The following is a 14773-nucleotide window of genomic DNA, read 5'->3' as shown; positions in this document are numbered from 1 at the left end:
AATCTAATCAGCACCAAAACGACTGCCCCACAAGACTACATCAAAGATAATGGCGTTTGGGGGACACAATACATTCAAACTGGCACATCAACTGATATTTTAAGTGTCTTATTTCACATATTTCTTGAGTTTTTCTTGATTTTGTAACAAACTCAAACTCACAGAAATCATGGAAATATTGTAAAAAGAATAAATTTTGGTTCCTGACCAAGTTACAAGTAACATTCTGGCACAATGTCCTGATAATTCTAAATATTTCTTACACAGAAATGAATTCTCCTACATAGGCACAATATACCCATAAAAATCAGAAAATAATGATACATTGACAACTCCAATCCTCAGATTCCACTAGAATTGTCATGGTATTGGAATTTTATAGCAAAAGGATCCAGTTCAGAGTCAAGCATGACTCATTTAAAATGCATGACTACTACGTGTACTCTACTAGTTACATTTTGTGATGAGACCTGAACTATTACATCAAATTTCAGTAGAAATGAATTTATAGCTTTTATTTCTTTCTTTTATATTCTTCCAGTATCTATTCATATAGGCTATAGGCTACAGAATATTTTGCCTGGTTTAGTTGCTTAAGTTTTCTGTTGACTTTCATGACCTTGAAGTGTTTTATGGTGTTATTTGATAGTGTCCCTCAATTTACGTACATGGCATGTTTCTTCATGATTAGATTAAGGTTATAGTCTTGGCTATGCATTTATATCAGTTTGGACTCATGTTTTCCTATTTTACCCAATGGGTTATAATCTGTTATTATCAATATTATTTTTTGAGACTCAAATTATCCTAGATTAGTGCAGCGGAAGGCCCTTCAGAATGGAATTTTTGTCTCTTTAATAAATTTCCATAATTCTTTGAGCACCTCCATATTTTCTGACACAAGATATTCCAGGTTTGTTTGTATTTTCTCTAAGTGTTGGAATCAGTCATCTTAAGAAATTTTCACAGTCCCATTGCTCTCAGCTGCAATCTACAAAATCCCCAAAAAGTTTTGTCTCTTGCTATGGCATGACTTAACCGATCTTTCAGTCCCAGTAAAAACAACAACTTATTGGGTTGGATTTGTTTACTGATTTCTGGGTTCTCAGGTTTGTAAGGATTTCAAGAGTACCATTGTGTTCCTTCTATTTCCCCCTACACAGCTGCATACTTCTTATTTTGTCAGTGGGTTGGCCCTACAATTTGTTATACCTGTGTATTTGGGGAACATGTAGTACTGTCTTTTGTTGTTCGTGTGTTTTCCTAGTTGTTCTATTTTGTATGAGAATCTGAAGTGGTTAAAGTGCCATGCTGATGATTTTACCTTGCTGTCTTCATCTACTCCCCTGAATTTTAAACACCTTCCTCCCTGGGTTTCCAAGCCTTCACCCTATCTTGGTCCTTGTACTACCATTTTTTTTTCCTTTCCATTCCTTTTCACCTTATATCACTGCTTTTCCCTCCATTATTCAACCTGTAAATTTGAGAATTACTCAAAGCTTGATCTTAAGCCACCTATTTTCACTCTGTAACTTTTTCCTAAACGATCTCTTCTCTTTACATGGTTTTAATTCCCCTCAGTATGCTGATGGATCACACATTTTATATCTCTTGTCCTTTGAGCTCCAGACCCATAGAAGCAACAACTCTAATTGGATGACCAAGACTGTCTTAAATGAAATACCTACAAACTGTCCCAAGTTTTTCCCATTTTTTCATCTTTGGCCTTTTTAAACATTTGTTAATTAGTTATGATATCCAAAACCTAAAAATAATTCTTGACATCTCCCTTTCTCTCATCCCAATAAACTAGATCATTATGACAATATTCATCTCCAAAGTATCACTAGGTTTCTCTTCCCTGAGATATATTTTACACTCACTTTGCAAGATAATCTTTTATTACTCATACTGCATAAATCTATTAAAATGTGGTTTGTTACATTTATCATAAAATCCCAACTCCCGTATCATGATTGCTTGATATGGCTCTTTACTACCTATATTACCTCATAGACTTCCTTCCCTGACTCACTGTTCTTTAGCCTCATTGTCTTTTACTTTCTTTTTCCCTCCCTCAATCACTTTGCTTCAAATGATTGTTGCACATCACAAGCTAATTTCTATGCAAGTATTTTATTTGCTGACCCTGAAAAGTTTTTCCACAAGTTATTTACATGAAAAGATTCATTCTTTCTCTTGCAGGTCTCAAAAAAAAAAAAAAACCTAGCTAACCCACTCTATCAGAAACATTCATTTCTCCCCATGTGTTCCTTATAACAGCATCGTACTGTTCCCATCTTGGCACATATCATAAGGTGCTTATATTTCATTTATTCTTATGTCTACTTTTTTATATTTTCTGTCCCTAATGGAATAATACACTTGGGACAAATCTATCTGTTGATGTCAATGTTGTGCGTGTGTGTGTTGTTGTTGCTGTTTTTGGTAAGACCAATCAGCACAATATCTGGGACACAGTAGGTCTTCATTACAAATTTAAGAATGAAGAAAGGAAGGAATTTCAGCTTATGATCCCAGTAAACCCCAGACAGGCATCATCAACATCTACTTTCTTTCTATATCATAACATTCAGTATAGAACTATTAAGCACATTTTTCTACAATATCCTATACTCATTATCTTTGAGAGGTCTTAAATAAACAAATATATATTTAATAAAACTATTCTTACTCAAGTTCTACTGCAAGAGATTATACACCAATAATTAATATAAACATTTCCCCAAGAGAAGATACAGATTTGATCAAGATAACACCTTACATTGCCTCGGGATTCATGATGCAGGTAGCTCCTGGACAATAACAATTGTAGACATCATCATATGTTAATCCCAGGTTAATTCCAAGCAGCTGTGCCATAACAACTGAAAATGACTCTAAAGTTACTGACTTGGCATACTAAGTATGAAAAAAAGAGAACAGAATTGTCTAACTTATTTTCATGCCTTTGATCTTTTGAAGCATTTTTATCCATATTACCCAAATACAAATACAAATTTCAGAAACTGGTAAATGAAGCTAATATTTTCTTAGGATACGGAAAAGGAAAAATTAAGTAAATTTTGCCACTTTTTTGTGAGTAATAGTACTTTTCAAACAAATGACTTTGTCATATAATAAAATAAGATTAATACCATAATATATTTGAGAATTGGGAGCATTGTCTCAATAACCATATTATTTTTCAAGTGAATGCTTGGAAAAGATACTCAGATTCTAAAGTATTGAATTTACATCAGTTTTGGCCTCAAAAATAGTTTTAGGAGAAATGGTCAAATTAAAAGGAAGAATAGTGTAGTATTCTTGTGAGTGGCACTAATTTTATTTTAAAAATAATATTTGAGTTTCAAACTCTAAATAAGAATACTATAAATTTCTGACAAAACTGCATGGGAGATACACTGCCGAGAATTTTATTTCTTGAAATGGATATTAACTTTTAAAATGTGATATAATTACTGAAGAGATGGAAAAAATGCATACCAGAGCAATTCCTGCAGCCAACTTTGGATTGCATGCCATTCCATGATATGTTGCTCCCATATAATTAGGATGGTCCCTATAACTAAATAATAAAAATATTCTTACAAATAAATAAATTTTAAACTATGAATAACTTAATGACCTTTTAAAAATTGTTTTCTTCAGTAAAGTTATGCTTCTTTAAAACATGAATATTACATATCATGTCTTATGTTTTCAATCCTTTTGCATCTGTTTTTTTTTTCAGTTTCTATAAGGAAAAGTTCTAAAGGCTTCTTTAACATTATATTTTACACAACTCAAAACCCAGCAATACTAATCCTCACCCCAAATTAATCATCACTGTTGTCATCACTGGATAGAAATAACTATAAGATGTAAAAATCAGGATGTGCTGACTGCCATAATTTGTACTCAGTGAAACTGAAAAGTGCAGAAAAAGCATTGGATTCGGGGAGAAGGGGAGAGGGCAACAGAATATGCAGTGGACTCACTAAGTAGGAGAGAAACAGGATGCTTCTCCTGAACATCCCGAATCTCCAAACCTGACCTTAGATTCCATGAGAAACACCAATAGAGTTACAAATTTATTTCTTATTGCTTAAGATCTTTAGAACTGTCTTTTTGTTTTTTGAATCTAAAATAATCAAATTACTACAACAAAAAACTATATAAAAACTCTTAAAAGACTCAGAGAAATGAATTAAGTAGATATATTTTAAATCAGTATTTCTGGTGACCTTGGGGATAATAAACTAGTCTGTTTCAGGTATGAAGTATTTTAATGTTTCATGTTGTAATCAACATTACGCTCAATTATTGCATTATATTAACTAATTAATGTTTGATTTGATATTAAAATGGTTTCAATTATTTATCTCAGAGAAAAACTGTTAAAAAACACTGATGCCCCATGCTTATCCTGAGGCTTTCCATATATTCCATATCATCATATTTCCATAGACAAAGAATGAACTTCCATGATTTAATGTCTCACATTGTTAGAAAGATTTTATAGCTTGCATTCTGACATATTGTATATGCACATTCTTTTTTAAAATGTCTTATCATTATACATTAAAAATTTTATATATAATCTTGATAGTTAATACATCAAATAATTTCATAACTCCTATATAATGCAAAATAAAGTGCTTTACATTAAAAAGTATGCCATATCATAGGGCCTTTGAATCAAAAATTTTTGTTTCCATGTCAAAAACCTTTGTAGTACATCGTCAGCATCCCCGTCAGTTGAAATCTTATTTGTATCTGACCAGATCTCCAAGTAAGTTAGGGTAACAGTCATTTTTAAGTGGGAAAACATCTGAAAACAGAAGATTCATGATACGCAGTTTTGAGTAACCAAAAATGCAATATTAAATCTTTATACATAATGTAATACATTAAATTCACTATATTTTGGTGATAAATCTATTGGTGGATGAAACTAGTTAGGACTATAAATTTTTTATAAATATGCAAATAGTTTTATATAGACAAGGTTAGTGTATTAATAACAATATTTTTATTTAAATATGAAATGTAAGTACTTACAGTGTTAAGAAGACTAAAGACATGGACGACCTTTTCAGTTGCAACTGCCACCTCAGAGCCCATATAATCATACTGAAAGATATTTTGTACCTTATTATTAGTGGAAATTATTAAACTACCATATTTAAAATGAATATAAAACATAACATATTAAAACGATGCAGTGCTCTAATGAAGGAACAGATGTAGAATTAAGGGTTTGCAAGAATTTACTTACAGTAATAGGCATCAACTTAGAGACTTTACAGACTAACCAATAATAGTAAAATGAGATACTTTTGATTATCTTCTTTATAAAAAGTCAAAGAGCAAGTTTCCAAGATCACATAGCTAGTAAGTGTAAAAATCAGGATTCAAATTCATTTCTAACTAACTATGAAGCCTATTTTGTCTACTGTTGTATGCTGCTATTATTTGTCTTCATTGCAATAAGATAGTAAGACCACATACACTGGATAAACAATGTACTTTTCAAACAGAGCTCTATGTAATGTAATAGTGAATGACTTCATGACTATGGCCTTATTCAAGGGACCAAAAATTATAATTATTTTCTCCAAAATTCTAAGTATGTGCTGAAAACATAAAAAGTGGCAGCTTGGGATCTTCAATAATGTCCAGCAAGTCTGCAGAAGGCAGACAGAAAATATAATGCAGTACATAGAGTTACTTCAGATACAGACAAGAGAGATGTTTTCCTCTCTGCTCTTTGAGGTCCAGATTGGGAGAGACTGATCAGACTTTGCTACTTTCTGTTTATAAGCTCCCCCAATAAACCATATTGTATACTTACATCATGTAGCATGTGTGGTGTGAGTGAAGGTGATTTTGTAAGGTTAAACACATGAAAAGCAAGACAATAAAAGGGAAAAATATGATTATGGAAATGAATCCAATTATATCAGTAGTCACAATTATTAACAGACTAAACTCTAGTTAAGTGATAAAGAGTATTAAAAAAACTTCTACATGGAAATTAAAATTAAAACCCTTAAAATATAAGCTCCTAGAAATAGTGAGTCAAAGGATGAAAAGATATACCAGGAAAATATTAAACAAAAAGCTCTCGTAGTTATATTAATTTGAATAAAGGTTAAAAGCAAAAATTCCTGGTCATAATGATTACTAAAACATATTGATAAAATATTAAATTACTCAGAAAGATAGAAATATTCTAAACTTGTTTATAATTAATTTCATAGCTACACAATATATGAAGCAAAACTTAAATATAAATTGACATTATAGTAGAAGACTTTTTTCCACATTTCTCTTAATAATTTATAGATCAAGAAAATTATCATTAAAAATATTTAAGGTTTGAAAAACCCAAGCAAACATTTGATACAATAAACATATGTAAAAGCTTGTATACAACGACAGACTACATACTCTTTTCAAACATACATTAAAGTTTTCTATAAATTGACATGTACTAGGTCAGAAAACAATTCTTTGAATATAAAACATAATGTCATTTAGATCACATTATGTGACTGCAATGCAATTGAGCTATAGTAGATTTGATAAAAGCCTTTTTTAAATCAATGTTATATCTACTCAGATTACATAAGAGAATGCCTTATTCTTGGGAAATAAACACTGATGTTAAGGTCCGTGAAGCAGTTTGCATCTTATTCTCAAATGGAGAGAACACAAATGACAATGGGATAAAACAGTAAAATAAGTAAATCTGGATGAAGAGAATAGAGGTGGAGTTCATATTAGCTTTCTTGTAACTTTTCTGAAAATTTGAAATTATTTCCAAATAAAATGTTTTAAAAAGGAACGTGAAATAAAAACAATATTAGATTTTAAAAAGCAGAGATAATTTATTTACAGGCTAAAAAGAAATAAAAACACAGAATTTTGAGAGGATGCAGAGCTTTGGAAATGATAAATAAGTGGAGAAAAATGAAGTTCTTTTCATAACTCCTTTTAACAAAAATTGACTATGTAATTAAAAAGTAAATCATTTTGACATTTATAACATATGGACAAGTAAAATATAACAAAATCACAATAGATGTTAAGGGTTAAATGTAATTTTACTGTTATAAGACTCTCACATTACATATGAAGTGGTATAACATTAATTCAAGATCGATTATGATAAATTAAGGATGCTAATTGGAACATGCAGAGGAACTTCTTGGGGGAAAAAAGAGACATAGGAGAAAAATGCCAATATAAAAGACAAAATGAAATGCTAGAAATTGTCCATTAATCCAAAGGAGCAAACAATTAATGGCACAAATAGTAATCACAGCATATCATTCATAGTTATCCATACTTTTCAATAGGTATCTGTACTTCCAATACAAACATAAACCAACTAAACACTCTAAAGAAAAAGCAGGTATTAACTAACTGGGGAAAAAAACACAACACAATATGCTGTTTACCAGAGACATACTTTAAAACTAAAGACAGGGTGATGTCATTAACATGGCAATGTAAACAGCTACTGAAAATCTCTCCTTAAGAGATTCAATGTAAAAAAAAATGGACAATTCTGCAAATTGTTCAGAACTCTGAAGGAAGATATAGACTGGAGAAGGACCCTACAAATGCTGAATTTAAGCAAGATATAAATATTAGGTAGGGGTTTTCCACCCCAGACTGGCTGGTCGTCTCCCCTCACCACCACTCAGCCTCGCACAGCTAGGGAAGGGCACAGAAACAACAGCTAGGATTCCTCCCACTGGGGACACAGAATACAAATTCTCTCACAGCAGTGAGACAGACCCCCACCATTTGTAGACCCAGGAAACAGGGGAGAACATTTCAAGGTCCAGATCAGTGAGAGACAAGGAGTCTGAGAAAACATGGACAGAGACTGTTTTTCCAGCCCTGGGTCTGAAAGCCCTTCACCCACCCCTGAGGGAAATAGCAGAGGGTGTCCATGCCTGGGGGATGGCTGAAAACTGGGACAGCTGGGGGAGTCTTCTGCCACAAATAAAGTGGGGGACACAGCCCTACAGTGAGCTAGATTTGGGCTGGCAAAGTGAGGGAATAGGAACCCCACAGTTTCAGCCACCACCTAGTCTGAGGCAACTTGGACTCTGAGGCAAACTGCTTCTGAGGACAATTACATTACCAAACAATGTCATCTGCTGGGCATACCTGAAAGTGCAAGGGAATTGAAGGGCTCTTCAAAGATTCTCCAAATGCTATTTTGGGCCTACTATAGCTGATCTAGACCCCCTGAATGAGAACCTGCACCTGGGCTGATAGATAAGACAATCCAACTGTTAAAGCAGTGGCCTAAAAAAACCCAAGTCTTGCTGACTGGTGAAAAACAGAGCACCACTGGGAGCCAGCAGATATTTTTACCCACACACAGAGACCCTGGTGTGGTGCCCAGTGCATACCCTCCATCCCTGAGGCAGGCCACTGTGGGTGCCTGGTTTTGAGGGGAGGCTGGAGGGAAAGCCAATATGACAAATAGCAAATAACAGAGAAGAACAGATAGAGAACAGAGGCAACCAACAAGAAAACCATAGGCAAAAAGAAAAAACGACATCCAGAATAAATTAAAAAAATAAGATGCCTAGAAAACAGCAAAAAATCATGACATAGCAGGAAGCATGAAGATATTGCCCAAAGGAATAAACTAACACTTCAACTGAGATACAGGAGTTGAAACAACTAATTAAATGTGTTCAAACAAATCTAAATCACATCAGTGAGTTGAAAGAAAATGTGGCTAAAGAAATGAAGGATATAAAGAACACACAGAGTGTCCATATGGAAGAATATAAAGGCTTGAACAAAAAAATGACAGAGCTTATGGAAATGAAAGGCACAGTAAAAGCTATGAAAACCACAATGGAGACAAACAGCAGATTTGAAAAGACAGAAGAAAGGATTAGTGAACTAGAAGACAGGACACCTGAAATCCTACACAAAAGAAGAGATAGGGAAAAGAATGAAAAAATATGAGCAGGGTCTCTGGGAACTGAATGAAAACATTAAGCACACAAACATACATGTCATAGATGTCCTGGAAAGAAAAGAGAAGGAAAAGGGGGCAGAAAGAATAATGGAAGAAATAATCACTGAAAATTTCTCACCTCTTATGAAAGACATAAAATTATAGATCCAAGAAGTGTAGCATACCCCAAACAGAATAAACCTGAACAGACCTATCCAAGTGTGCCAGTTTGAATGTATTGTGTCCCCCAAACGCCATTATCATTGATGTAATCTTGTGTGGGGAGACGTTATCAGTGTTGATTAGATTGTAATTCTTTGAGTGTTTCTGTGGCGATGCGCCCCATCCAGCTATGGGTGATGACTCTGATTGGATAATTTCCATGGAGGTGTTGGTCTGCCCATTTGGGGTGGGCCTTGATCAGTGGAGCCATATAAATGAGCTGACAGGCAGAGGGAATTCAGTGCAGCTGTGAGTGACATTTTGAAGAGGAGCTACAGCCAAGAGGGACACTTTGAAGAAAGCACAGAGGCTGCAGGTGAGAGACATTTGGAAGACGGCTGTTGAAAGCAGACTCCTGCTCCAAAGAAGCTAAGAGAGGACAGATACCCCAAGTGCAACTAAGAGTGACATTTTTGAGGAACTGCAGCCTAGAGAGGAACGTCCTGGGAGAAAGCCATTTTGAAACCAGAACTTTGGAGCAGATGCCAGCCACATGCCTTCCCAGCTAACAGGCATTTTCTGGACACCATTGGCCATCCTCCAGTGACGGTATCCGATTGCTGATGTGTTACCTTAGACACTTTATGGCCTTAAGACTGTAACTGTGTAGCCAAATAAACCCCCCTTTTTAAAAGCCAATCCATCTCTGGTGTTTTGCATTCTGGCAGCATTAGCAAACCAGAACACCAAGACACTTACTAATAAGATTGTCAAATATCAAAGACAAAGAGAGACTTACGGAAGAAGCAAGAGAAAAGTGATCCATCACATCCAAGGGAAGCTCAATAACATAACCGTGGATCTCTCAGCAGAAACCATGGAGGTAAGAAGGAAGTGGTATGATATATTTAAGATACTGAAAGAGAAAACCTGCCAAGCAGGAATTCTATCTCCAGCAAAGCTGTCCTTCAAAATTGAGGGAGAATTTAAAATATTTACAGATAAACAGACACTGAGTGTGTGAACAATGGATCTGCTCTACAATAAATACTAAAGGGAGCATAACAGGTATATAGGAAATGACAGGAGAGAGATGTTTGGAGAAGAGTGTAGAAATGAAGATTATCAGTAAGGGTAAAAAGAAAAATAGTAAGATGTGATATATAAAATCAAAAAGATACAAGGGTAGAAGAAATTACTTTTACAGTAATAACACTAAATGTTAATGGATTAAACTACCCAATCAAAAGCCATAAATTGGCAGATCGGATTTAAAAAAACAAACAAACAACAACAACAAAAAAAACAAGATCTATCTACATACTGTCTAAAGAGATTCACTTAAGACCCAAGGACAAAAATTGGCTGAAAGTGAAAGGCTGGACAAAGTTATTTCATGCAAAAAACAAACACAAAAGAGCAGGGGTAGCTATACTAATACCATGCAAATTAGACTTCAAATGTAAAATAATTAAAAGAGACAAAGAAAGGCACTATGTATTAATAAAAGGGACAATCCATCAAGAAGACATAACAATCATAAATATTTATGCACTGAGCCAGAGAGCCCCAAAATACATGAGACAAACAGTTACAACACTGAAGGGAGAAGTAGACACTTCTACAATAATAGTTGGAGACTTTTAACACACCACTCTCATCAACAGATAGAACATCTAGATAGAGGATCAATAAGCAAACAGTGATTTTAATAATATGATAAATGAACTAGACTTAACAATTACAGAACATTGAACCCAACAACAGCAGAATATACCTTAATCTCAAGTGTTCATGGATCATTCTCCATATAGCCACATGTTGGATCACAAAGCAAGTCTCAAGAAATTTAAAAAGATTGAAATTATACAAGACACTTTCTTGTATCATACTGGAATGAATTTGCTCTTTTGAGCCCCTTGCCTCAGTGTGGTTTGAGAGGTGCAGAATTGTCTGTGGAAACCTGCCACTCCAAAGATATTTCATTCTGTGATATGAAGACATGATGTCCAAGCTCTGTAAATGGTCTTGGTGTCAGGTCTGTTATGAATCCATCTTGTAGCAATTCCATAGGATGACAGAGAACAATGCAAAGCCAAGAAAATATGGCCTTCCCACTTCTGGTGCTCCCACTGAAAGGCACAGAAATCAACTATTAAGTGGCCTCATCAATACAGATCATACCAGATGAACCCAGATAATTTCCAGCCTCCAAATGCCAATGTCTTCCTGATGATTAGGCAACCATCTGGAAATCAATAACAGGTGGAAGGCAGGAAAATTCACAAATACATGGAGGTTAAACAACAACTCTTAAACAACCAGTGGGTCAAGGAAGAAATTACAGGAGAAATGGGTAAATATCTTAAGGCAAATGAAAATGAGAACCAACATATCAAAACTAATGGATGTAGCAAAGGCATTGCAGGGAGGGAAATTTATTGTTCTAAATATCTATATCAAAAAAGAAGAAAGAGCAAATATCGAGGAATTAACTGCTTACCTGGAGGAACTAGAGAAGGAACAGCAAACTAACCCCAAAGCAAACAGAAGGAAAGAAATAACAAAGAATAGAGCAGAAATAAGTGAAATTGAGAACATGAAAACAATAAAGAGAATAAAAAAAAAGAGGTTGGTTCTTTGAGAAAACCAATAAACTTGATGGACCCTCAGCTAGGCTGACACAGAAAAAAAAAAGGAGAAGATGAAAATAAATAAAATAATAAATGGGATGGAGGACATAAAAACAGCCCTCATGGAAATAAAGGAGACAATGTGAGGATACTATGAACAACTATATGCTAACAAACTAGACAACTTAGATGAAATGGATAAATTCCTAGAAAAGCAAGAACAATCAATATTGACTCAAGAAGAAATAGAAGATTTCAAAAAACCAATCACATATACAGTGACAGAATCAGTCATCAAAAAACTCCCAAAAAGGAAATGTCCAAGACCAGATGGCTTCACATATGAATTCTACCAAGCATTCAAGAAAGAATTAGTACCATTGAAACTCAAACTCTTCAAAAAAATTGATGAGGAAGGAAAGCTACCTAGCTCATTCCATGAAGCCAACATCACCCTAATACCAAAGCCAGACAAGGATTCTACAAGAAAAGACAATTATAGATCAATCTTTTTAATGAATATAGATGCAAAAATCCTCAACAAAATACTCACAAATCAAATTCAGCGGCACATTAAAAGAATTATACACCATGACCAAGTGGGATTTATTCCAGGTATGCAAGGCTGGTTCAACACAAGAAAATCAATTAATGTAATACACACATCAATAAAGAGGAAAGACCAGATGATCATCTTGACTGATGCAGAAAAGGTATTTAAGAAAATTCATCATCCTTTCTTGATGAAAACACTTCAAAGGATAGGAATAGAAGGAAATTTCCTCAACATGATAAAGGAAATATATGAAAAACCCACAACTAACATCATATGCAATGGGGAAAGACTGAAAGCATTCCAAGATCAGGGACAAGACAAGGATGCCCACTCTCACCATTGTTATTCAACATTGTACTCAAAGTTCTAGCTAGAGCAATTAGGCAAGAAAAAGAAATGAGGCATCCAAATTGGAAAAGAAGTAAAACTTTCATTGTTTGCAGATGACATGATCCTATAGGTAGAAAATCCCAAAAAATCTACAATAATGCTACTAGAGCTAATAAATGAGTACAGCAAAGTGTCAGGATACAAGATCAACAAACAAAACCAGTTGCGTTTGTAGACACCAGTAATGAGCATTCTGAGGAGGAGATCAAGAAAAAAATTCCATTTACAATAGCAACCAAAAGAAGCAAGTATTTAGGAATAAATTTAACCAAGGACATAAAAGACCTATACACTGAAAACTACAAAACATTGCTAAAAAAAATCAAGTAAGACCTAAATAAATGGAAGGACATACCATGTTCATGGATTGGAAGACTAACTATAGTTAATATGTCAATTCTACCCAAACTAATTTATAGATTCAATGCAATACTAATTAAAATCCCAACAACTTACTTTGAAGAAATAGAAAACCAATAATCAAATTTATCTGGAAGGGCATGGTGCCCTAAATAGCTAAAAGTATCTTGAGAAAAAAAATTGAAGTGTGAGGTCTCACACTACCTGAGTTTAAAGCATATTTCAAAGCTAACATAGTCAAAACAGCATGGTATTGGCATAAAGACAGATTTACTGAGCAATGGAATTGAATTAAATGTACAGAGGTGAACCCTCTCATCTATGGACAATTGATCTTTGATAAGGCAGTCAAGTCAACTCAACTGTGACAGAGCAGCCTCTTCAACAAATGGTGCTTGGAGAACTGGATATTCATATGCAAAAGAATGAAAGAGGACCACTATCTCACACCTTATACAAAAAATAACTCAAAATGGATCAAAGACCTAAACATTAGAGCTAAGACCATAAAACTATTAGAAGAAAACGTAGGGAAATATCTTAAAGATCTTGTGATAAACTGTGATCTCCTCAAGATTGCACAGTTTTCTGCATCAGAGGATTTTGTTAGGAAAGGAAAAGGCAGCCTATGCAATGGTACACAATATTTGGAAACCACATATCAGATAAGGGTTTAATATCCAGAAGATATAAAGAAATGCAACAACTCAACAACATAAAGACAAACAATCCAATTAAAAATGGGCAAAAAACATGGATAGAAACTTTTCCAAAGCATAAATACAAATGTCTCAAAAATATATGAAAAGATGCTCAGCATCACTAGCGATTAGGGAAATGCAAATCAAAACCACAGTGAGATATCATCTCACACCTACTATAATGGCCATTATCAAAAAGAAAGAAAACAACAAGTGCCTGAGAAAATGTAGAGAAATAGGTACACTCGTTCACTGTTTGGGGAATGTAGAATGATGCAATTACTCTGGAAGGCAGTTTGATGGTTCCTCAGGAAGCTAAGTATAGAATTGCCACAAGATCCAGCAATCTCATTAAGGTATATGGAGGGACAGCAGGGACACAAACAGACATTTGCACACCAATATTTATAGTGGCATTATTCATGATTGCCAAGAGATGGAAACAGCCCAAATGTCCATTAATAGAAGAGTGCATAAACAAATTGTGGTATATACATGCAATGGAATATTAGACAGCTATAAGACAGAATAAAGTCATGAAGCATGCAACAATGTGGATGAACCTTGAAGACGTTATGTTGAGCGAAATAAGCCAGAAACAAAAGGACAAGTATGAACCAATATGAACTAACTCTAATGAGCAAACTCTGGGAGTTAAGTTGAGAACAAAGATTATCAGGAGATAGAAAAGGGGTAGAGATTAGACATTTGATGCTGAAGGAGTACATAATGTTCAACAGGATTGATTTGAAAGATCCAGAAATGGATAGCACAATACTATGTGATGGTTGCACAATACTGTAAGTAAAATGAACAAAGCTGAATGTGAGTATGGTTGAAAGAGGAAGGCTAAAGGCATGTATGACACCTGAAGGAAAGTAGAGGATAAAAACTGGGACTGTGTAACATAGTGAATCCTAGAGTGGATGATGATGGTGATTAAGTGTGCAAATACAAGAAAGTTTTTACT

General features: G+C 34.4%; 1 protein-coding gene across 1 annotated transcript in view; it reads right to left on the bottom strand.

The window, feature by feature from the left end:
* LOC119516420 (A disintegrin and metallopeptidase domain 3-like) overlaps positions 1–14773 on the bottom strand; it is a 133547-nt gene that overhangs the window by 75450 nt on the left and 43324 nt on the right. The window contains exons 7-10 of the mRNA XM_037812771.1: positions 5065–5136; positions 4668–4834; positions 3508–3589; positions 2786–2922 (exon numbers count right to left, since the gene is read on the bottom strand). Coding sequence (XP_037668699.1) covers positions 2786–2922; positions 3508–3589; positions 4668–4834; positions 5065–5136 — 458 coding nt within the window. The remainder of the gene's footprint in view (positions 1–2785; positions 2923–3507; positions 3590–4667; positions 4835–5064; positions 5137–14773) is intronic.

This window comes from Choloepus didactylus, chromosome 20, assembly GCF_015220235.1.
Source record: "Choloepus didactylus isolate mChoDid1 chromosome 20, mChoDid1.pri, whole genome shotgun sequence".
Classification (NCBI taxonomy): domain Eukaryota; kingdom Metazoa; phylum Chordata; class Mammalia; order Pilosa; family Megalonychidae; genus Choloepus; species Choloepus didactylus.
Note: the sequence above shows the minus strand (reverse complement) of the source record. Positions and strands in the feature narration are given on the sequence as shown.